The 26,328-nt window shown below is 40.4% G+C and overlaps 1 protein-coding gene across 1 annotated transcript in view; it reads right to left on the bottom strand.

The window, feature by feature from the left end:
- The window catches only part of hcn4 (hyperpolarization activated cyclic nucleotide-gated potassium channel 4), a 63,260-nt gene that overhangs the window by 30,138 nt on the left and 6,794 nt on the right, over positions 1-26,328 (bottom strand). The window contains exons 2-3 of the mRNA XM_031848484.1: positions 13,250-13,673; positions 2,510-2,671 (exon numbers count right to left, since the gene is read on the bottom strand). Of these exons, the coding sequence (XP_031704344.1) occupies positions 2,510-2,671; positions 13,250-13,673 (586 nt within the window). The remainder of the gene's footprint in view (positions 1-2,509; positions 2,672-13,249; positions 13,674-26,328) is intronic.

The following is a 26,328-nucleotide window of genomic DNA, read 5'->3' as shown; positions in this document are numbered from 1 at the left end:
GAAAAGCTGAGAGAGATAGCAATTGTATTCGTGCCCTACTGAAAAGGTGAGGAGCGATGACCCATCAAGATAATGGGATAGCTACTGTAAAAGAGGACAAAAAAATGGCTCCTAATGATTCTAATCAGAGCCAACCCAACCGTGACTGAGTCAATACAAAGTCTTTGTCTAGCAGGTAATGCGAGCCAAACATGAGGAGCTTTCCATCAGAGAGGTGCCTGCCCTCAAGGCTTGAATTAATTCAGAAAGATATAATTGTTATTGTCGTCACATTGAGAGCTATCCTTCTACGTAATACAAATAATTAGACAGTGTTTACTGTGGGAAACAAAACAATCTCCATGTTGATGTTAATGAGAGGCTACATCCCTCACTTGGGATTTTAAACTGAGTACATTATGAGTGTCTCATATCTCAGGGCCTCTGCACTCCTAGATGCAAAGGGTGGTTTGTGGGTGTAGAAATCTGAGGAGGCAGCCAGTGCAACCTCTTTGAAAGTTTTGGAAACATGTCTCTGAGGAGTAAAAAATGGCTTGATGTAATTCAGAACTGCATGAAATCACTTGAGTCCATATTCCAGAGTTGCTGAGATGAAGGTATACACATTTAGGAAATGAAAGACTACATTATCACGTTTTAATGGGAGTAAGTAAAGTTAGAAGTAAAGCTTTTGTTCAGAGTAACGGCAATATTTGTCTGAAAATGTAAACATATAAAAGGACTTTTTTTATTTATTTTGGGACAGCTAATTATCATATTGCTTTGCAGGATTTCTTTGTTGAGGTTTTATTCTTTTCTGCACCTGCAATGTGTTTAAGGTTCAAATATGTTTTTAAGATTCATACAAACGATTATATCCTTGTTTTCACTGATGCAGAAAAAGCTTTAATGATGAACCATAGTTTACATTACGCTGCCTAACAGCTCAGCCTTATGTAATTTAATATAATCCTCTTGCAACTTGGCTTTATGCATATTGAACTTGTATTAAAATGCATCTTTTATTGTGGTGAAGGGAATATAACTAAAAAAAATGGATGTGGGATATAGTCACGGTTAGGATTTCACCACATGCAACATAGAACTCTGAATGTATTTCTTTTGATATAATCCACATTATTCCATACAATTGAAAAACAAGGAGGATGGTAAAGGGTTGGTCAACGAGGCTGCTGGTTTGATCTCCAGTACCAACACTGTCCCTGAATAGGACCACCTCACCTGAGTGTGTGTATCAGGTGTGAAAACGAGCTAAAATTAGCTAACGTGTGTAATATCTCAAGGGACAGTGGTTTGCAGCATCTGTCGTTTCTTATGATTAAATATAACAAGTGAGCATGTCAGGGAGGCAGTGAGGCATGATGAACCAAATGCATCATACCTTGAGCGATGCAACTACTCATGTGACATCTGTTCTGCCACGGAGAGCTGAACACACGGCTGACTAGTGCTGGTATGTGTGTACCTCAATGTTGCCACAGTTTAATCTGTCATCTTTCCGGTAATAAATGAAGTGTTCCATCTTTGACTTGAATTACTTAATTACTTTAAACAAGTAATTTCTGCCTGTATAATAAATATAAAATTCTGATAATGACGTGATAACACAACGGGAATTGTTACCATTGGATGGATACTAAGTAGCTAAATTCACTAAACTGACTGAGGCAAACCTGTTGATTGAAAACGTTGCCAATGAACCTACACAATCCAGGAAGCTTTTATTCCACTATGTGCACATCTTTTTATTTTTCTCTGAAATGAGTTGCCAACCACACAAAAGCCCAAACATTGCTTTATTGGCACTTACATTGAATTTTATATTGATAAGCCATCAGTTAGAGAACACTCTTGTCAGCTGCAATCCTTAAGGGTTAAATATATGTTGATTTATTGGTAGGTTGCACTGAAAAGAGAAGCATTCACTGATGTCAGATCGATCCTTATTGAGGTCCCCAACAGAAAACCTGACAATAACTCTGATATATCATGCTAATTTAGCATGAGAGCCATCAGCTGCGGGTGATTCAGAGTCACACATCAGGTGTGACACAGTCCACTTCCATAAGCAAATAAAAGATAACTTTATTATGAGTTGGCTTTAACAGAGACTCTACTACAGCAGCTGTTTTAACAATACAGCTAAATTAAAGCGCAGCGTGAGTGCTCACTGGAAACTGTCAATATTCAACCAGTATTGTCCAATATCTGTCCTCCTCAGAAAATCAATGTTTCCTGCACAGCCTCAGTGTCTCTCTCCTTTCACAATATGGACAGATGTTGGGAGCTCCAAATAAATGAAAAATAATCAGCAAATTGAATAAATGTGTGCAAACGTAGCAGATAAATATATTTGATTTAGGGCTTAAAATGACAGATACATGAGGCAATCTTTCCCAGGATGCTAAAGGGTTTTAGTACAATAATTACTAAAGCTGACAGATGAGATAAGACAGGGCATAATCGTATTCCGGCAGGCAGGGGGACTCGATGCTGGAGAAGCACTCACCACCATCTTATTTTTGGACACCCAACAGTCGACGGGGAAGTCTTGCAGCATGGGCACCAGGAACTGCAGGCAGCCATCCCAGTGACACAGCAGCAGCATCATGCCGATCAGGTTGACTATCCTCACCATGGCACTGGCTAGGTCATAGGTCATGTGGAAGATCTGAGGAGTGGGAGAGGAAGTAACCAGGAAATGGGTTAGGGTAGGACGATTTAATACGCTGATGGTCAAATCTCTGATAATTCTCTAGATTACAATGCACACACACGTCCTCAACAGAGCTTGTCTTACTCTAACATCAGTTGAATGACTTTTGGGTCTATTCTTTGATCACATCATGCACAAGGTTTGTGGTTTAGGAATTAGACAACAATGTACTAGCCCTAACAGTGATAGCCAACCATAGCATTTTACATTGCACACAGATGAGCTGGTGGATGCAGATGTTGCTGTTCTGAGAGCAGTCCACTGGGGATGGTCAGCAGACTGGGACCAGAGCTTTATCTCCCCTGGTGCTGAAGCGCTCTTATCATCAGCCACTCAGCCAAACACAATAATGGTACAAGGGTAGAGGTGGCTGCACTCCTGGGGTGGAAGCGTTCACAGGCTGCGTTTGTTAATCCTGATGATAAATATACTCATAAGGCGCTCGAGGACTTCTGGGCTGGTGTAGACTTTAATGGCCTTAAACATCCAAGCCACTTAATCCCATTGAAGACCACGGTGTGCACTGCTAACTGCTCCACTCCTTATCAAAATCCACTCAGCGCCCATTAAGAGCTTGTGACTGAGAGGGGATATTTCATCTGCACTTTGTTGTTCAGCAGTAGGTGAGGATGTAGAGGAAGATGATGAGATCCACATATTTGTCGCCCGACATTCCATCTTATTCCTTGTTCCTAAAGCACTGGGCTTGTTTATTTTTCATTTCCATCCGAATGCATATAAATGTGAGTACGCATCTGTGTAGTTTTTCTGTGTGCGTGTTAAGAAGAAGGCTGGCAGGGATCAGTGTGGTCTTTGTCTAGGACAGTGTGGGTGCTGCTGCACCATCGAATCACATCAATTTAGCTCCGTGAACAGGCCAGCATGAAGCCAGAGGTATGCCCGGGAAAATGTGCTCGGGCTAGGAGGGGAGCCAGGCTCTCTCAGAGTGGATGGAGACATCCCCACTCACGCACTCTCTGTCTGTCCACACATACACACACACACACTGAAACTCAACATGTCTCTCTACCACTCTGTCCCTTCCCTTGTTTCTTTGGGCTCTTGTTCAAAATGTTTACCCTGAAGCAATTTAACATCACCTAAGCTGAATCATTCGCTTAGCTTCATCTTTTCTTGCTCAACCCACCAAATCCCCCTAATTTTCTACACTTCTGTTCACAGCTGCACGACAAATGTGAGCTATTGTTTTTTTTTTTTAAGAGCCTTTAAACACAGTGATAAATAAGGTTTGTTATCTATTAAGCAATGTTGTGTGATGTCAAATTTCCTGCTGGAGCCGTAATGGCAATCCATAACATTAAAGTCTTAAATTCACTCTGTGGCGAATGAATAAATCACGAAGTACCCATTTCCATTTCCCACATTTAGACAGATATATTTTTCATTCATGGACTCAAAATATCCCACAAGTCATTGTGAAAAGTAGAGTACAAGTGACTGTCAAATCAGGCAATATACACCATCATGCATCAGTCACGACTGAGACAAAGCCACAATTTTTGTCAGAAAAATAATATAATTAATGTGAGCAGAGCAGCAAGCAATGGGCATTCCATTTGATTACCGTTTATACTGAGCATAGACTTTATAGAAAGATGGAGGACAAGACAGTGCCCCAAAAGTAAAGCCACAACATCTTGATCGACCCCTGGTGGCTGGTTGCAGTACAAGTCATAAAGCTCGTCCCCTCCACGTTAGTGGATGAGACACGGGCGAACCGTTTCCAAAAAAACCTCCCGAAATTATGCATAGCGTAATAAATTCCCACTAGCGAATTTTGTGAAATTACTCTTTCTATGGAGCATTGAATGGTCTACTGTCTTTAGTGTGTTATGCACTGTTCCATCCAATTGTGTAGGTTGTCCTTGAAACTGTCAATATACTGAATACTACTGCGTTTTCTACAGTGTCAGGATATTTCTGAGGCAGGATAAATTCCTTTCAATACCTTGAGGCACAGCCTGAATGACTCATTACTGTTCAACAATAACTCCTGGTACATTCTTACTGTAGCTGTGCCCTAAAAAGACTTAACCACCGAGTGGAGAATAAAGCCTATGCGAACTGTCATGAGTAATACCATGCAAATCCCCAGTTTGTAACCCAACGTGTACTTTCACTGGAGGAAGGTGATTCCCATATCTCTCTCCACCGCTGTAATCAATTCAAATACACCCATGCCAAGCAGGAACAGACTTTCCAGTTATAAAAAAAATGTTCCCAAGATTGGGTCTGTTAGAAGGTTGTTAAAGGATCATTATTCTGAGGCAAAAAATGAGATGTCTGGAACGCTTCTCCCTCTCGTTTTATTTCTGACACCTTTTGTGAATTGATAAAAGGCCACAAACAGCAGGACGTCTGCGCTCTGCGTAATTTAACATGTACTATAAAAATGCAGATATACACTTTTTTAACGCAAAAATTCATTCAAAATCATTCAAAATCATTCACGCACTGTTTGCATACACACCATTTCACAATATGCATGGCTTGTTACATGGAAGTTGATGGATTGCCGACCACTTTCTTTTAATTGATAAGGAAACAGAGTGAGCCTGGCAGTATTAACATCAGCATAAACAAGAGAGCTTTGATTGATGAGGGCACCGAGATGCAACACAAAAGCTTTTTTAATCAAAAACATGGTTCAGATCACATAACCTACAGTAAGTGATGTTGTAATTTCATGAATGCAACTAATGAAATAGCAGTTACAAGGTTGTAAGCACTTTGAGTTTAAGGGTGTATTTTATAAACAGTAATTGTGGGGAAAAAACACTTTAACCTCAGTTACAAGGCAAACTGATTATACTACTGCTACTAGCACTACTGTTGCTACAAATATTGTATCCTAATGTACAGTTTTACATATAAATGCAGCTAAAATAAATGTGAACACAAATTGACTTTACAAACCAAACCAGATAAACCAAAAGGTATTCACAGACAAATAAAACCAGTAAATAACAACGAAAAATCAGAACAGGGGTAAAAACAGGGTTACGTGCTAAAGTCATAAAGTAATCTGTGTCCTTGTGGGCCAGCGATCAGGCCCACACAGGCACAGAGTGGGTGAAGGCAGCTGCAGAATCATCTCAAACAGATGGAGTAAGAAGAGTGTGATCCAGGTGAGAGAATAGATGCATATGTCCCATGGTGCTGATGGTAGCTGCCCAGACATATTTGATGTAACACTATACCGAGGCATCTGGTGTTTGCTGCTCGCGCTGCTAATGATGATGAATGTGTGGCATGATGGCCACCCGACACATAAGAGAAAGCTAAATTCTTCACAGAGTTTATTATTGTGTTCAATGCTCAAATAAAATCATGTAATTTCTGTGATTTCTTAGTTTTGAAGACTCAGCACCCACACACAGTGTAGCTCAATGTTTTGATCATCTGCTTGTTTTACGAAGACATGATTTGAAGACTGTAGAAGTAGTACTAATTTATTTAATTTACAGCACTGTATATAGCCACATGCTGCATCTTCCAGTTTTTGAGCGAGACTAATTTTCCTTTGCTGAGTAACAACGTTTATCAGCTCAATCAATCCAACATGTACCGGTGTTATTTTTAATCATCTCACATGATGGCAGATTCTGGGAGCAGGCTGTGGGCAAGGGTTAGATTTCTCACTATAAACACCTTGACCAAAATGTCACGCTCATGCATGCTGCCACGGTGGATGAAGCACATGTGGAGAATGAGAAGTAGGCCTGGGAGTGTACCACTGGGAACACCCTTCCATCATCTGTCTAAACAGGCCTGGAGGGCTCGGATCACAAAAAACACTCTAACTCTGCTCCCTACAAAGACGCGCCATTGGGTTTCTGGAGAATTACACATATTTCGTGTAATAGTTTAGGCAAATCCACTGTGGGTATTGATATCACACAAGGCTCATTCAGAACATTGAGGACCTGTCACTATTGCTGGCAAGCCTCATTGTGCACTCAATAATAGCCCATCAAATATATTCTTCCTTCTTTTCTTATCTCTGAAAAACCAGTCCTTTTTGCTAAGGTAATGGGTCAGTGAGTGGGTGGCGGGTTAGTTGATTTACCTTATTTAAATATTTTTGTATAGATTTACTGGCTGGAAATTAAAGGCATTGGAATTCTCTGGACCCACGGGGCAGCCACATGGCTGACTTCTATCAAAGCACCTGAATATTTTACTGACATATGCCTTTGTTTCTCCCTAACTGCAGCACACAGCAGGCAGAGTCATAGATCTTAACAATCCAAGATGCTAATATTAATAGAGATAGACGATCTGCCACCTTGAAATAAATGAACACAGGTGGTGTTGCATAGCTCCGAACGCCTTAAGTCATTTGCTTCACACCTTACTATAAAATATCCTCTTCTTTGCCTTTTCATCTCATTCACGCTAAAAGCAATGTTTCCTGGGTCGGCCAGTCGAGACTGTTGTGTTGTAGGCATCAGACACGATAGGAGGAAGCCTTCAGAGCTTAGTCATTAGTGCACTGCCTTGAATCTGATTTAACAGGATGACCAATCTCATCCAAGTCACTGTTTCGTCAACAGGAGACAACTCCAATGAGGAGAATATCCGGTCACAGTCTTATTTTTATCCCAGTGACAAGAGGAAGCTGACAAGAGGGAGACAGGGGAGACGCCAGAACGGCAGTCTGCTAGGTGATGGATATCTGCACACCATGTGGAATGCCATTATGCATGACAGTGTCATCACTGGCATATAGCCACAACCACCAAAATCTCCTGGTTTGTAAACATCATTCTGCCAACATGGCTGTTATATAATAATTTATAACAGCTGTGATAAAAAAAGGAAATAAAAAAAGAACATTGATGGAGATTCATGAGCTGGTGGGGGATCCGGGTATTGCGTGGATACTGATGGTGTAGTGGTGTTTGGATTACAGTCTTTGAGGGGGTGAAGATGATATGATTGCAGTTACAGACGTCACTTTACGTGCTAGAATGTCCTGGGAGAATTCTGTGCTTTGTAAATAAATTAACAACAATAGAATATTGTGAAGACACACTGGTACAACAGAATTTACATTATTTAAGGAACAAGATTTTCACTGTCAGACAACGTAAATGTAACATCCCAAAATTCAGAGCCAGTCAAGAAGAATTGCGTAAAATACTTCTCTCCACATATTACTATAGAAAGGGGATTAGTGGTAAATCATTTCAAATCATCCTAAAAATTAACAGGAGATGCATCATAATCCTTGAGATAGTCAATATGTACAATATTTATTTGATAAAGTATAAATATACTTAAATCCAATGGGGGAAGAAGTACTCAGATCTTCTACTTTAGTATCAATACCACATTATAGAATTACAAGAAACAGCTCCACATTTATTTTATTCTATTTTTTAATTTAAGTATTAGCATCTAAATATTCTTAAAGTAAAAGCACTTATTAAGAATGTCTCATTTAAAAATAATACATAATGTATTGTTGGATTATACTTATTGATGCGTTAATGTACAATTTAACATCACAGCTGGTGTAAAGGTAGCTAATTGTAATGTACAAGTTTTTGCAAGCTGAATGTACAATAATAGATACAAAGTAATAGCTTATTCATATATTTGAAAAAAAAACACTTAATTGAGCTGTAGTTTGTTTAATGACAATTTATAAAAGAATGTAGTCCTGCTTTGATCCCAAATCCCCTCTGTTGTCTTCGGGGAGGTCCCACTGGAGCAGTTTAAGGGTCAAGCATCACGCTCAAGGACACAACAATTTGCGGTTATGCGCCAAAATGTCTGAGCTTCAGGCAACTAGCACAGTATGCTCTCTTAAGATCATGCATTTATAGTCCATGTCAACAAAGCCAACAAAAGCATGCACACACTCACGTGCAGAAAGAAACCACTCGACACACATACAGTATATCACAATGAATGGACGGGTGAATTGATTGCAATGCCAAATATGTATTTACATGTGTGTCAGTAGATTTAGCACCTTTATATGCCTCAGACATGTTATTTCACTTATTAAGTACTGATGTTGTGACCGAGAACTATACTACGTGTGGGGAGTTAGTTATTGCATGTCCTCATACGAGTATGAAACAGATTTATGACGTGTTGCACCGGGGTATTGCTGTGAAGGTCCAAGTCACACTGCAATTTGTTTGGTGAGGATTAGTGAGGATGTGAAGCTAATGATTAGCCCTTTGGCAAATGTTCCTATTTGATCTTTATGGTCATTATGCTACTTTGATTTTGTGAATCTATTTTTGACAACTTCAAGACAGACAGTTGTGTGCCCATCCCTGAAATCGTTGACAACCCCCTTTAGGCACTTCACGTTTAATGCTTTTGAGCTCTTTTTTTTGGTATGAATTGCTTCTCCATCACTTCAGTACATTTGCCATTGTTTTATTCCTTTGTCTCGTTCTGAATTCCTAAAAATCTTTATTCACCGCAGAGAGTACATGAGAAAAGATTCAAATTTTACATTTGTTCCCCACAGTATCACTCTACGGGGCATTAAACCATGCAGTACAGTTGACTGAGCTGTATTCAACACTTCCCGGAAGAAGTGTCCTCTGTGTGACTTCTTGAGGAGGAAATGAAACTCAAACAATAACACTCCAAATGAATTAGTGTCGGACTATTTATAGCTTGCAGATACTTGTAAAATATGAGTAAAAAAAAAAAAAATCTGCTTTTCTTTTTGGAGGACATCACGACATCAAAGGTCTGCAGCTTCTGCAATGTGATGTCAGAGAAGTGCACCTTATCTCAGCGCCATATTTAGAATGGAAAGCTGAATGGCATTAAATGGGGCTAAATATTGCACAGTTGTCACGGATGACGAGGATCCTGCCTCAAGTCTGTGAAAACTAGGTATAGTATAAAATAGTATTTATCGTATAAAAGCAAGAAATTTCCCTCTCAAAGCCAACACGTCCCAACTTGTCAAATACAGCAGCTTGGTCAGTGACCCTACGCTCTTCGTACCCCCACAGTGTCAGTTTTGCACACGACAGTTTCATCTCGTTACATACACTGTCTTCTCAAAATTAACTATCGTGTTCACTGGTAACAAGTTGGTTAGGTTTAGGCAACAAAACTACTTGTTTAGGAAAAGATTGTGGTTTAGGTTACAGTCAGAACGTTACTTCAAGTTTGTCAACATTGACTTTTGGTTTCAAGTGGGACACAAACACCTGTCTCCTGGGTGAATGTCCTGACTTCTTTGAACAGTCTGTCTACCCCAACCTCCTCCGTACGAGGAAGTTTTTGCTCTTTATACTATGCCACCGGATTTCCTCATAGTTTGAAGCTTAGAGCTACCGACCAAGCTGTCGTATTTGACGATTTAGAAATGAGAATGTGCTGCCCAAGCTCGATATGCCGATAGACAGACCAATGTTGGGCCAGTGTGAAGTGGTCCCAAAATATTCAAATGGCGACGAGATGCATACACGCTGTCTGAAGTGTAGCTGTCAATAGGAAAAGTCAAAAAGTCAGTTAGGTGGTGAGATCTTGGCGACAAGTTATTCTGCACTGACAGATGACATTTATGTGAGGTTTCATCTGGAGTACTCTTGCGCTGAGGCAAAGCTGGCCTTTCACTCTGTCTGCCAAACTAGCATTCGTCAGCAAACCTCATACACACACACACTCACACACACACACACACACTCACACACACACAGGCATAAAAAATGTAAATGGCAGCTGGCTCTGTGCGTGTGATGTCCCCTCTCTTCGTCGTATTGTATCCGTGGTTTGTAGATGCTGCAGTCATCACTGCCCTGCAAAGTCCTTGCAATTATATTGGTGACAAAAATATGATTTATTGCTTTGTTTTCTTCTCACCTTACTGTCTTCCTTTCTTAACACAGAGGACATGTCTGGGGTGGTGGTCGATTACAACCAAACAACAGCATCTATAAGCTAATCCAATGGGCTATACTGATTTTTAATCTCTTTCTCCTTCCTTTTAGTTCTCTCTGCCATTTCTTCCTCTCTCCTCTCCTTCCTTTGTTGCCTCATTGCACAGGCTGAACACGTGACAGCTCACTGTCAGTGTGTCCACCCTATTCAAATGAGGGCTGGCCTCAACTGCGTGTATCTCTGCCTGCATTTTGGGCTCAGAAGTACAGCAGCAGGCATTCATGGAGGCACAAGGTGGCAAAGGGATTCTCCCCCATGATTCATTTGAACTTTTCCTCTCTTTGAAATGGCATCACAGAGGCCTTGCATGATTAATCTCGCCACAGTTACACTGTTCTACACAGAGTGCCGACTTTTAAGAATGCCCGAAGGCACGTCTGCGAATATTGTAGTTTGGTTGGCAATCAGCTTGCTAATCAACCTTTCAATTGTCCATGTAATGTCCTAAATTTAGGTGAACACACCCACCGACTAGACTAACTGAGTGGCACTGCATTTTGACAACAGTGTGCAACAGGCTTATTGAAGGGTATCAATATTGTATTGTGAGTATATGTGAAACTAGAGCAATAGTAGTCCACACAGCCGAGCCAAGGATCTCATTTCTGAAAAAGTTCTGGATTTAATTAATTGTTCCATGATTACTTTAGAGTTTGCTGTTATTTGTCCATATGAACCAAAATTATGTGTACTTGTGTGCCTTTCATTTTTAAAATCTAAGGGCTCCAATCAGTGATGGCACAAAGAGAGACATAACACTTATAAGTCTGTTTGCTCTCCAAACTAAATCAAAACACAAGTGAGAAGTGATACCGGGAAAGGCGCATGACAGGAGTTCTTTCCTCCATTCCACGCCCGTCCATTCCAAAAATGGATGTTTGCAAGAAGCTAGCAATCCAAGTCATTTGTGTGCTGATTTGCAGCGGAAAAAAACAAGGAAAGAGAAAAGAATATGGAGGAGAGATAGGTAGCATGATTGTCTCTTCTGCAAAGAGAGTTGGAGGTTAAATAACAATAACCCTAACCCTAAATAATAACCCAACTTCCATTGATATTTCCCTTGTCCCGTGTCTTGCATTCTCATTGGATTTGGGTCGTTGCTGCTGTCATTGCCTGTCAAAAAAAATGTTTACACTACAGGATTTGGACTTGCAGACAAGTCCAGATATTTAACCTGCTATATATCTCACCGGCATCTGCAAAGCATTGGCACATCTCTTAGATTGCGTCTTTGAAAATTCACACAGAGCAATCGTCGCTAATGGTTGCAAGTGCCATTTTGCTTCGGATTTTGAGCTTTTGTATGTGATCTCCAACAACTCACAAAAATGTAATTCATAAGCTATTATTAGCGAGAATTATGCAACAGCACAGCAACAACATTTGATTTATTTCCTTGATGCAAAATGAAAAAAGTAATTCAGTGATCAGGTGAACTGTATCCGGGGGCAAATATCTACACTGGGCAATACATAAGATGTATGGATTCCTTATGTTAAGTGCAAAACCCATCTGTTAAATGGCCTCTTGGCCTCGAGGTAAACAACCTGACAAGTAACTGAAAATGTTGCTTTGATCCATGACATCAAAAACAGTATAAATTGCAGAAAAGCAATATAACATCTGTTGTCCATGCACGCATCTTGTGTCAAAGTACTCTTTATCAACACTAACCCTGAACTAAAGCCCCCACCCTGCACTGCCCATTGCCTCTAAGAAATACAAGTTTGTCTGGGGCTTTGATTATTTTTAGGGAGGATATGTGGAATGACAAACAGCAGTTCATTATAAAGCACTGAGCCTCTAAGAAGTAGTCTGACTCGTGGGTAGCATTTATTAAATGATCCCGTGTTTTCACTTATATTGGGACTGACCAACAGAGCAGCCCTGACTGTCACATATTATCCTCTAGTGGAGTGTCTTCTTGTTGACTCCACGCTGAGACTCTGATGCTTCACTTTGCACCTTTTACCTCTGAGACTAAACAACAGGATCCATCCAGTGAGTGCAATGGGAACTTTTCTAATTATTGCCACAATCATAATCATGCTAGTATCACAGCAAAGCCTCTCTGGGCTCTGTGGTCCCGTTGCTAGCTGGATGGGCTCACACAGGGAAAAATGCTAATCAACATCCGGCCTCATTAACTTATCGGTGACTGGGGTACAGCAAAAGAGCCTCTTCACTCCTTTCAAGGGTGGATGTAATCAGAAGCAGCATTTATCCATATTTCCTTCTCAAGGGAAAGGGAAAGGTATACATCTCCGTAAACATACTCACAGTAACTCCTCAGTATGGGAAAACGAAAAATTTGGATTATAATCAGATTCAAGAAGTGAAGCCCAAAGTGTTTGACTAGCTTAATCAAATAGTATGATGGTATGAATGTCAATCATTGAGATTTCTATTGTATTTTCTCTGAATCTGTCTTTTTTGTTCTCTGTGTGAATCCACTTGTAGATATAAAGGGAATCCAGTTTGCCAAGGCCAAATTAAAAAGCAGGCATCACATACATCATACAGGAAAGTGGCCAACGTTCAGCACAACTATACAATAAAACACACTATGGTGCAATTTCCTACCTCTTCCCACTGGTGGATGTAGCGAATGAGTCTTGAGAGACGCAGGAGCCGCAGCAAGCTGAGAATCTTTGTGAAGCGGACAATCCGCAAGGCGCGCGCTGTCTTGTAGAAATCCGAATCGATGCGCGTCTCCACAATGAGGAAGATGTAGTCCACAGGGATGGAGGAGATGAAGTCCACCACAAACCAACTCCGCAAATACTTGATCTTGATCTGTTGCGGATCCAGGATGATCTCCGTGTTGTCCTCCTTGACGATACCAGTCCTGAAATTGAGGACCAGATCCATGAGGAAGAAGGTATCGGAGACCACGTTGAACACAATCCAGGGGGGCGTGTGCTCATCCTTGAAGAATGTGATGCCCACGGGGATGATGATGAGGTTGCCCACCATCAGCAGCAGCATGGTCAAGTCCCAGTAAAACCTTATTGCAAATAGAAATGTAGAAAGACAGAGATGGGATGGTAAAAGAGAGTCAGAACATAGCAAAATGATCTAGCTAACTCTTAGCAACATCCTTTAAAGGGTAACACTAATCTTCTGTGTGCTTTAAAAACTCATTCTATATGGACTGCATGATATACAAACTGTATCTCTTTGCATCATGAAGTATATACACTATTGCTCAATGTTTGGGGTTGTCTCCCACAAAAGCTCGATCCGTTAGAGGACTACTACTCATACTTTGAGGTTGTAGAAAGACCTATTTTCCAATAAATGTTATTTTGTATCAACTACTTGCAAAAAAAGTCATGCTTTGTAAATGAAGAACAAAATGCTGTACATTGGTTCAACCAGAGTGACAATTGAAAGGGTCGAAAGAAACAAAGATCCCTCGAGAAACAGTTGAATGAGAATAGCAGAAATTGCCTGCCATTGCTAAAAGAAACAGGAAGCTAAGTATCAAAATATGTGCAGATTTAAATAGGAACAAGGTCCTGTCCAGCAAGGTCCTGTCAAGTGCACAAAATATATCGTGGGATATTTGGAGAAAAACAACTGTATTCTCCCCTGACATGTAATACTTCTTTTGGGGCCAAAACTATTTCAAATGTAAATAATACATTTATTGTTTGATTTATAGTATTTTTGTCTCTATTGAAATGGTCATTGTTGAAGGAAAGAAAAAAAACATCAATACAACAGCTGACCCGAAACTTTTGAGCTGCTGTGTATTATAGTAAAACACAGCTTGTGGCAAAACACATTCCAAGGGAGAGTTGCCATTTTTTCATGGCTTTAAAAATACGATGTGACACGGACTATTCTTCGACTCATCATACAAAACACAGTTAGAAATACATAAAAAGAAAGAATTAATTTGTAAATGTTAACCGAGTAATGTCTTATTATTGTTACATTTATGTGTAACCTCTATAGTATAGTTTTTTCACAAAGGACATTGACATTTCACAGTGGGAAAATTGTTAATAATAAACTAATGATGGCTGAATTCCATTTAGCTGTTTCAGCATAAGTATATTGTTCATCATGGTTCAATTTGGTTTTTTCACTGTAGTGAGATAGGTCACTCCTAAGCTACTTCCATTTTCAGCTCCGGAAAAAAAACAAAGGTTAATTGCTTTTTTTTTTAATTATTTTTTTACCATGTGCCCAAGTTGCTAGATTCACCACCACGACGTGACATTTTACTGGGCAATCAGCCACTACTTATTGTTGAGCCCTGGCATGCTGGCTCACTGACATGGCTTACTGAGACACCTAAATAGAACAGAGTCATCAATGTTATTAATAACACATGTGCTTTTCCTATTAAGAAAAATGAAATGCTTGATGTGAAAGCTATTTGTGTTTGTACTGTAAATCACAACTCAAAAGGTCAATGAGGGTTAAATGTTAATTACAAACTGTACTGCCACCTCGTCCGTCTTCCAGGCCCGAGAGTTTGGATATAAATTGCACTCTCAGCTGGCTTGGTAATTGAATCTAGATTGGCTCTTTTGTGTTAAGGGTGATATATCCTGGATATTCCATAGATCGCACCGTGGGGAGAGGGGGGGGGTTCCTGCATGGTGGACCAGCCCAGTGAGCTTTGATGATTTACCCACCTCATCATTAACTGGGCCACAAAGATCTGTTTCTGCGCAAAGCCAATTTCAAGAGCAGGGCCAGGAAACAAGGAAGAAAGGATACTACATACATAACCAGGGTAGGATACGCTTTTTTACTGCAAGCTAGCAAGTCCACAGCAAGTTATTACTGCTCTTTCACTCTCTTGCTGCAGCTGATGTTTATTGATTTCATGGTTGATTCACAGTGTTGCAGTAAATAACAAAGGCTTTAAAATGAACTGCTGCTTTGCTGGATGACACAGCCTGATCCAAAAAGTCCTTGGGCCCATGTAATTTCAAGTTGATTAAAATGTACCTATCAGTACAGATACATAACGCCTGCCTCACCAGAGCAGGAGATAACCTGGCACATACCCCGTTTCCTTCCTCATGAGATTCCTTTTGTTTGTTTTTTTGTTTTCTTTGCATGCCTGTGTTTGCTTTGTTGGAGGTTTATAGTTCATCATTTTATTTAGGATTAGTTAGATCTAAAATTGCCTTTTCTCTTCAAAGTCCTTTGAGATATGCTTGTGATAAAGCACAACAACTCCAAGTAGTTTTACCCTTATGATGTACCTTGATATTACCATTGATGCTACTACAATCAATGTCCCTCATTGCTATAAAGGAAACTTGACCATTTAAATGGTGCAGACTTGGTCAGCCAATAATTTGAGATTTTGTTCTATTTTCTCTGCTGTAAGCATGACTAAACATCATTGCTGATTCATTACGGAGGTAAAACGAAAGAAATCTATGGCATGAGTGATGCCATGGTGGCATTTGGACACAAGAGGTCTCTTCGACTCAAACACATAAATCTGTGGAAAAATGTAACATTACTTTGAAAAAGTAATGACTGTAAAATACAGAAAAACTACACAGGCTGCTATAGAGCAGACATTTAAGTTGTAACGTGCTAAGGTTACAGTTGATAAGAGCATTTCACAGATGCATACATACATTCACAGCATACACAGACACACATCTCAGTTTCATATCTATTGCACACACAGAAACATATACACATACACTGAGGGAACAGGGACAATACTTGGAATCCTTCAAAGTAAAAGGGTATCTACTGTTCCAGCTTGTTGTCAAGTGGAGTTATATTTAGACAGACCTTGCCACCACTGGGTTTTCTCATGAATGAAAGCCCAACAGGACAAGAAAAACTTATGAAAACACGAACAGATGATGACATTCGTTCTTTATATTGCCATGTTATCAAATGTTAAAAATGCTAGATAGCGTGTGCATTTTTTTGTATCCCCTCAGCTACAGCTTACTAATAGGATGCAAGTATGCTCCCAGCACTTGACAGAGTATATCAGTGATGATTTAGGGTTATCTGTTTCTACAGAAACAGATAACCCTGATAATATTTCCCTTTTTTGCCATTTGTATCAACTGTGACGACTCAACTGCCAACCAAGTCACCAGAAAATATTAGCATTGTTGGTTTTTGCAAACCACAGGATACGTTGAATGTTGAGGTGTCAGAACCAAAAAGGTTTCATAAAAGTTTCACATCAGCCGCGTGCCATGCTTGCAGAAACGCACAATTACTGATGGTTAGATGGTGAAACAACTGGTTAGCTTTAAACAACAAAACAACAACGGCCATTAGCAGACTTTCTTACACAGCGTTACGTAACAAGCCTACCAATGTTACACAACAACCATAAAGTCAACATTTAATTTTGGTTTCACACAGGACAAGAACAGCAGCCTCCTGGGTTAAAATCCTGTGTTTGTTTGACCCATCCACCTTGGTCTCACCCGCCCTTAGTGGACTTTCTTGCTTTTTATACTTGTAATTACACCCAGGTAACTTTATGTCACTTTTAGTACAGTGACGGTACTACATCACTTGCTGTGCACGTCGCTTACTGTACTAAGTCACTTGCTCTGACCGAATGAAAAAGTGTCCACATTTAACATTTCCATGGTTTGCAGAAACTTACAATGCCAGCATATTTTCCTGGTGAATAGACTGCAGCAGCACTGATCTTCTGAGCTTACCATGGGCCAGATAGGGTGCCGGATGGCCTTCTAATTCACAATGACAGTAAATTGATTCAAAGCTTTTTCACGTAAATAAGGTGCCAGGGTATTGCTATTAAACAAAATAGCACAAAGTACAGTTAAAGCTGATGGGGATGTCATTCATTTTGAAAGTATTTGATGATAAACCAAAGAATCGAATAAATGGACTTTAAACTGATGATGCAGGCAATCCGAATTCAACAACTGGATGTTGCTCAAAACCAAAAAAGAACAAGACAAGCCATAGAGGTGAAGCCTGTAAAATAGATCTGGCTTCAGTTAGATGATGCTGTATGAATGAAAGAAATAGAAAAATAAGTGCTGGAGGAGAGCTTCTCAACATCTTTGCAGAAAGCACAAGATAGCATTCTGCTTGAGACCTCTGGACGGCACCCTGGCAGAACACAGCCACTGCTGCCACCTGTTTGAGTAAGCCTAACTTTTTATAGGATTGAGGGGATAGGTGAGATTGATAGCAGCTCTTATATGCTCATTGTGAAAATGCATTTTTCTAAATATGAAGGGAAATGCACCACGCAAAAAATAAAAATCTGAGCATGGTACCTTTTTGTAGTACCATTGGATTTTAAAATAAATCAATCTACTAGTGGAAGACGTCCTATGACCATTAGTGACTTTGAGGTCCCCCCTTAAACAAAATTGTAATTGACCCACTACAATGTTTTGGGATAAGGACATCGCTCAGTATGCAGAATTTCAAAGAGCTGTGTAGGAATCCTTGTGGATTTTAAGTGTGTGTACGTGTAGACTGTGGTTTTACATGCACGTGTGTGTGTGTGTGTGTGTGTGTGTGTGTGTGTGTGTGTGTGTGTGAGCATGCATGTGGTTGCCTCCTGATGGAGGTCAGGCCGCCTAAACATAGAAGGGATCCATTTACTGTGTTGTATTATTCACTGGGACCCTGACATAGAAGAACATTGTTCTATAAATACAATTGGGCGAGTGCGGGATGTTAGGCGGACATTTCAAAGGCATTAAACAATCCTATACCTCTGTATGCATCCCAAATCACTGACTCACGCTGTGTGCTGGTATACCACCTGTCTTGAAATAAAATGAAAGCAAAATGCAGTGACCTAGCACTGGTGCTGTGAAGGTGACCAGGTGTTAGGGGTGAAGAAAACATCTCATTTGAACTGTTCTGATCTTTTTTTATTAGAAAAGTCCAGTTTATGTTTATTAAAGCAATGCCAGCAAATAAATACTTATTTTATGTATAACAAATAATGACAAATAATAATGATAATGAAACTGCTGGTGACTTTTTCGTTTGGTTGTAAACAAAGCTTTGTAAAAATAAAAAAATAGATCAGATAAAGACGTGATAATAACAAGATATAATCACTTTCTATTGAAAAACGCGGCCAGAGCTGGTGTGTGTTCGTATGATTATGTGACCACTGGGGAACATCAGAGCTTTTCCACAACGAAGCAGCAGAATAGCTCACACCTAACTTGTTGTGGGGCTGTGTTCAATGTACTGATGAAGGGAGCCCTGACATTTTGCTGTCTGTGGGGATAGAGCCACAGCCCACTCTGCTCTCCGGTGGGGTGACCAGGGACAACAGGAACATGTTGTCACCCTCAGAGTGCATCTGACTACACGATAAGCCTCTCTCAGTCTCCTCACCCTGCCAGCCAGGCTACCTGAAAGGGACTGTGTGCCACCAAAAGCAGCCTGAAATGGACATACACTTACCTTTCAGGAGTAGCCTATATGTTGAGGGGGCACAAGGGATACAGCAATGGGGTGTATATAGTCCTGCACATACAGGGCATATAAAGGGGGTATATGTTTGTGTTTGCATATGCATGGGTGTGTGAACTTAGATTTCCCTTGTGGAGATGTCTATATGTTGGCTGTGATGCTGGGAGAGTGATGGCAAAGCTTGCAAGCAGATCATCTGTCATGTCAGGTACAAGTGGTAGACAGCATTTAACAGTGCCTCGCTTTATTCTGCACACTGACTGAATGGGAACAGCAGAAGAACAATGAGTGCTCCCAGACTGCACTTCAACAAGGGCACTAGCAAACATTGTGTGCACTGTAAATGTGATTTGGGCTGATTAAATGATAGGAATGTATCTGTTTTTCAATGAGAAAGCTGTTTCCTTTTTGAATAATTAATTTGTGTGTGTGTGTCAAGTGGCAACCTCCAGTGCTGAGAAACGAAGCCAACACGAAAGTGCCAAAAACGTCAATTGTTAAAATGGCAATTTGAGGCTAGCTCTAAAAGCGAATCAATCTCCATAGACCCCCATGTTAAAATGCCCAGCTTTACAGCTGAGATAAGCATGTTTACAGCCTGGTGCAAAAGAGTAAGGTATAATTGAGGGATTGGCTGCTTTGAGTGCCAGATGAGGGCCATACCAGGTCGCTAGCTGCTAGCTGTCTGCTCTGCTGCCTCACCAAGGACCACCTTGGCTCTAGCAGCTCTTCGCACATTTTTGGATTAGATTAAAAATGGTCAGAAAATCCCTCCAAAATACCAAATTAAGACACCAAGACCTTGACGAACACCAAAGAAAAATACATCCTGTGATTTAGACTTTTGGAGATCTCTGCTAAAATAGAATTTTTAGAATCCAATATGCAGAAACTATTTTTAGAATGGGTAAAAACAATACAATATACTACATGCAAAAAACTGCACGTTTTAAAATTGTATGGGATTAAAATATATGGGATTAAATATAAAGTGGGTATATCTGTAAAAGGGAGACTCGTTCAGGTATTTTCAGGTGAGAAGTCAAGGGACCCTGATGAAAACGGCCAACCTGTTTTTCAAAATAAAAACTCTCCAAAATGTAGCCAAACTTCCCCCACAATCTAGCATAACATTTGTACCAATGGATACTTTAGGTTGTTTAGCTTTAAAACTGAGCCCACAACCTCTTAGCGTAATGTCGGCCGGGATCTCAGGCGAACCCACCAGTCTGTGGTGGACACAGAATCTAAATCCAAGTTCAATTTAAAAGATAACTGACAGAGCAACAGCCTCATTTACCCCGTTGCCATATTTGAAGGAATAAATGAGTAGTATTGAATAACAATTAAGCATGAAAGGCTCCTGTGAGATAGAAAAAAAACTTAATTTTACACAAGATACACTTAGCAAGAAGAAAAGGTAATCTATAATAAAGCCTATCACAAAATAGGCAGAGAACAACATCTGTAGCAGCAAAAAGGGTGCCCGTTTATTCCCCATAAAAGAACAGCTCATTAGTTTACACAAGCCAGTTGGCACTCACATCAAGATTTAAGTGTCTAAGGAGAAAATAATTGGTTATAAAGGGTTAATCCTATTTTTGTTGTCACCTGCTCCAATGAACTGTCATAACGGCGCTGTCTTTGCCAAGCACAGCCAGCAGGCACACTGCACATGACACTGGGGCTGTGCAGTTGCAGGTGGCTATATTTAGGTGAGGCATGATGTTTTATCAAACTATGGCAGATTTCATCAGAGGAAGAGGCAAATCTCCCTAACCTCAGGCTACAAGAAAACAGACGGATTTACTAAATACCCACAGAGGAGAGAGGTAAAATCTACCGAAACGAGTCAACCGTACCTAACACTTATAAAAGAGATTCAGAAACAAGATTACAAGTAGTTCTATGGGTGGACATGAAGGTGAGGGTACAGCGTACGGCTTTTCATTCACCTCTAAAGCTCTGTATAGGACTGTTATTCAACGAAGCCAAGAGAAAGACAATGCTAACGGCAATGTCACATCTGCTGCAGAAGAACATTTTCTAATAGATAGATGTCTGCCCCCTTGAAGATTTGACACTGACAAATGTGAAAGAAGGAGACGCACAACCACCGAAACTAAAAACACAAGAGTGGAGAATGCGATCACTCTGAAATTGAACAGATCTTTTGAATCACAGAGTAACATTTGACAACAACTCAATCTAAGTTTTGAACTTTTACATCAGTACTTATAAACAGCAGGGAAATCAGCCTGTATTGAATATTATTCTCATTTATGATCAACTGACAAACAGAATACAGGTTATTTTGTCTTTAGGTCAAACTCTTGTTATGTTTGAAAATTATTTTGCCTGCATTTGGTCATACTTTTTAATTTCAAACAAAACTCAACTCCCTCTGTCTGTTTGTGGGTCACTTCGTGTCTGGTGCATTATATTTCTCATACTATGATGCCACTGGATTTGGATTTAAAATGATCTTAAACATAGAAAGATGTTCTTGCTGCAACTCTTCGTATTTACTCACAGGGTGTATTGCATCAATATTCTGTATTGTATCACAGATACAACGATTCTCTATTACTGCTTTGTAAGGAATTTGAATCATTCAGTAGCATAATCATCACTAAATTATTTGTTTCTTTCCAGTTTGTCTTCATTCAACATTGGAGCTGTGGGAAGCGATTCAGAGGTCTGGAACCAGGCTAACCATCTTAGGGACACTCACTAAATGCCACAGCGTCGGTCCCAGACCCTCAAGAATATGCCCCAGATCCACTCATTGAAATAAGTCCAGCCTAAATTTGCACTGATGTTTGAATAGCTCACAAGTGTGCGCTTAAGAGCTTTGACTAAATCATGAAATCACCAAAGCCACCTCACAAACTCACCAGTTGTAATCAGAAAGCCAACACAGCTTCCCAGTGTGCAACCTGCTACCTATCTACTCGGAGGAAAAAAATACTGTACACAGGTAGTTAGCTGTCAGCAAACAAATATGCCCCCTGTGTGGAAAATACTAGTAGAGAGACAGTGAATGGCAGAGCTGTATTGGAGAAGACACAGAGAGGACACAAAGCTCTCCAGCCGGTTCCGTCAGCATGCACTTATCCTACTAGCATGTGCCAGTATCTGTGCTCCAGCTTTGTTGACCGCCATCCTGCCACTAATTGCATCTGTTTTATCATGATGCCTTGTTATCTCCCACAAGGTCCTTAGGGTCATGTTAAAGGGGTCCCCTGTCAGCCAACCTCAGAGTGTGGCAGAGGAAAGACTGGCCAGTGCCTCCCAACTGAACACAAAGACCCCTCAACGCACCAGTCCGCTGCTCTGCTGGACAGGAGAGAGCCAGAGAGAGAGACAGCAACGGGATTTCTCATAAGATAGATGAAGTGCTAAGACAACGTAATGTCTAAAATAACAGGCGCTAGTCACACTGTACACCATCACCTTATGCCCTTGCTCTGGGCTGCACCAGTACTGGGCCATTTATCTTCACCACTTCAGGTGCTGCAATCAGCAAATGTAGCAGCCACAATGAAAGCCTTTTCTATCCATCTCCAAAACGGTGATCTGAGGTCAAAGGGTGACAAGGAGAGAAGAGATACGAAGAGAGGGAATAAGGGGAGGGAAAATCAGACTCTGTAGAACATAGGACAAAAGGACAGGGACAGCCAAGTGAGGAAGAGTATGAGGACAGATCCATATCAGTCTGATCTTCTGGAAATAGGAGTCGTGACTTTTCTTTCCACACTGTTGTTTTGAGCAACAATACACAAAGGTAGAGGTGAATAAAACCAAAATGAATAGAGCTTAAAAGCTGATGGAAAAGCCTCACTAAGAAGACACTCGGAGCATGAAATCAAATCAAATCGGAGAGGAGATGCTGTTTAGCTGATTTCTGCTGGTCTGCGTGAGTAAGCAAAAGTGAGGGCTTATCTGACTGTTAAACCAAACAGAGCAGGATTTATCATGTTTATTTGTTAGCTCTATAATTTCTCGATTGTACATGCTAAACAGGGTCAGAGTTGGATTTACACACACCAGCTTCGCTACTGCCCCCTATTCAATCAAACACTGGGGAACTGGGGAAAACCTTGGAGTTTCAAAAAAAACTCAACCCTCCGAGTGTTGCCCATGAGGCAGACATCCCATCCAAGAATAGGAAGACTTCACAAGACAGAATGCCATTGCAAACTGGGAAAGGGGAGCTGGGTCTAGATGACCAAGGAAATATGTCTCCTAATCTAGACTCTCCTTCAGACGAGGGCCTGCACAGCCTGAAGAAAGATGGGCCCGTGGATCAGTTCCTCTCAGTGCCGTCTCACTTCTCATGGAATAAACCCAAACCTGGTCATACACCTAAATTTGCTGATATTAAGCAGAAAACAGTGGAAGATTTCGCTAATAACCAACTTTTCTAAATCCAGCTTCATCTCACAGATTCCGTCACCTAATCTAGTGTTTAAACAAAATATTCATGCAGATGTAGAGGACTCGATGGAGAGGATGTGACTGGAAAACTGAAACGTTTTCATCTGTTCAAATGTCAGCAAGTACTTTCTCAACTGGTTGAAAGAACTTTCTGTTGCAATCCATTTGTTCTTTTCTACTTCCTGTTGGTATGTGAGAAAGACTTGGCGACCGTAGTGACAGCAGTAGCAGTGTGGAATAGATTCTTGATGGATTTCATTCTTAACTTGAAAGCTTTTTTAACTTATAGTCAAAAACAGGAGGTGGTGTGACGATAACTGCCTCCCCATCTTTATTTTTGTGAAATATTAATGCAAGCACTGCTTGGCAAGACAGCAATTGTCATCTATCTTAAAAGCAATTACTAGTGCAAGGCTAAACAATAGACCTTAGTGGTAAGTGTTTTTATAGTGTTGTGAGGTGTCATAAAGATTGGAAACCATTTTTGATGTGGGAGAGAAGTGAAAACATTGTAGGGCAGTAAAGGAGTATCAAATAGCACAAGGTTTTAATAAAAGGCCTGCTGATATAGAACGCTGCTGTAGGCAAACTTTAAATCTAGCAGTATAAATCTAACTTAGTAACATTGTAGAGTAATACAAGTTACTCTACCCCTTAGTGTTTGGAGGGGAACATACAGGCACAATCTCCACATTAAAGAGTTATGGGTGCTATCCGAAAATCATATCGGAGTTTTTTAGGAGAGCAGTCTGCTGCCCGTTCTCCAATGTTTGCAGCAGGAACTGGTCTGGGAAAAAATAGAGGACATGCTATCAACTATGAACATAGCAGCCCACCCCCACCCCACCCCTATAGCAGAGAAGAGAGAGCAATCTGTCTTTTACCACTGCATGTCTCATAATCCAGCCATTTGTCGGAGTCTTCTAGACACCCAGCATGTTGCAGGGCCAGGCCAAACACATTGATCCAGGGAAGCATTGCTTGTGAATCACGCCAGCCACACGCAGAGTTCTTTATTCAGCGCACTGGACTCTGGTCCTGTCTGAGTGGAAACCCCACTGTTTCCAAAGTGCTTTAGCCTTCTATACATTCTTACAGAGTACAACTGGAGAGGTCATCTAAGGAAATGCCGTCCTCCTGCCATGTCTGTTCTGCATGGATGGCTGGAGAGTTTTATCCTATCAATGGAATGAATAACAGTAAGCTAAGCAAAAAACAGAGGGATGATTGAGACGTAGAAGAATGGCACGTCATGACACAGTCTTGTCACAATGCTAACTCTGGTGGTATCTCATGGTCGCCCACCTGAGTCACCTGCACATGTAACTGATTATCGTTTCTGGCACATTCTGCCAATTGGCTCTGAAATGACTAGAACTTGTCTATAAAAACATAGGGTATCATTTTTGAAAAATAAACACTGAGCAGTCTCTCAGCGTACCATTGTTCACTAGCTGATGGGTGAATCTCGGTCAAAATATAGTTGGCAATTAACATTTGAGTTAATTCTGACCTGCATGTGGTGCAAAAGGATGGGCTCAGGTCAAAAACAGTGGGGTACTGAGATCACTTATAATATAAGTGTATTTGGACCCTTGTAGCATTGTAAAAAATTAGCAAATCTCAACCATCTGGCTCCTAAATAGGCATGAAGATAAACCAAGAAAAGTTGTTGTAAAAAGGATTCCACCCATGTTTGTGTGTGATAGGCGTGCCTAGACGTGAATGTAAGACATCAGAGAGAATCAATAGCATACAGGAGGTATTTTAACTTTCTTGATTGCTGGAAACCAAGTGATTTTTTCTTCTCAAAGTTTTAATATTTTATGTGTAGTAAATTCATCAGTCATTACGAGAGATAATATTATTTATTCTGGTTATCAATTAGATCATCATGCAGAGGTCTGAATCACTGCAGCACACGTAATCAAAGAATGCCCTCTTGGGTATCATTGAAAGATTACACCTATATCTAATCTGTGTTGATGTTGATTGCTTTTAGAGCAGTGCAGATTACGTGTCAGACTGGAATTAAAAATAAAGTATGTATAATGGTATTTATAACTAGACCAACTATTTGGATGGAAAATAACTGTTACTGTGTCACAGGCCAAATAAAGAAGCATAAGGTAAAGCATCAGTTGCAAATTCAATGTTTATCTCCACAGAGTAAAAATCAGTTGCAGCCCCTTTTGCACAATGAATGTGTTAAGTGTCAGAATGCTCACAAATTCTGCTGTTACCATGTGGACAGGGAAGGTCAACAAGGGTCAAGTGTCAGTTCATTGCATGGAGAAAGTGAGCACTCTGTGTATATTGTAACTTGTCTCTTTTCCAAACCAGGAAGTGGTGCTAAAATAACGCCATAGCGTAGCCAGAAGCAGAGTGTATGAACAGAAACACAGAAAGGTCACTTCAAATGTGATTTGACGATACAGTGATAATTTGTTACAAAATAAATAAATACACATTTTCACCACTAACCACCCTGAAATGTTGAGATGAGTGAACTGAGTGACCTCTGGTCAGTGGGGAAATAATCACATCTCTTCAGTGGAAAGATAAATAACTTTGACACTGAAATGTGTGAAGAGGAAAAACTCTTGGCTGACTAGTGTTGTGTATCCACCTGGAGAGATTACAAATTGATGTTGCAGTGCAGAGGATGGTGGTGCAGGAAGGACACACCACATTACATTTGTCAGGTGACCAAAATACATCAAGCATACCAGCTGGGTGACGGCACTTAACAGAAAAGGCTTCCAGCAGGCTTTCCCATTTTCAAA

This window comes from Anarrhichthys ocellatus, unplaced genomic scaffold (assembly GCF_004355925.1).
Source record: "Anarrhichthys ocellatus isolate YVR2014 unplaced genomic scaffold, GSC_Weel_1.0 scaffold8, whole genome shotgun sequence".
Lineage (NCBI taxonomy): Eukaryota > Metazoa > Chordata > Actinopteri > Perciformes > Anarhichadidae > Anarrhichthys > Anarrhichthys ocellatus.
This window is presented reverse-complemented; position numbering and strand designations above follow the sequence as displayed.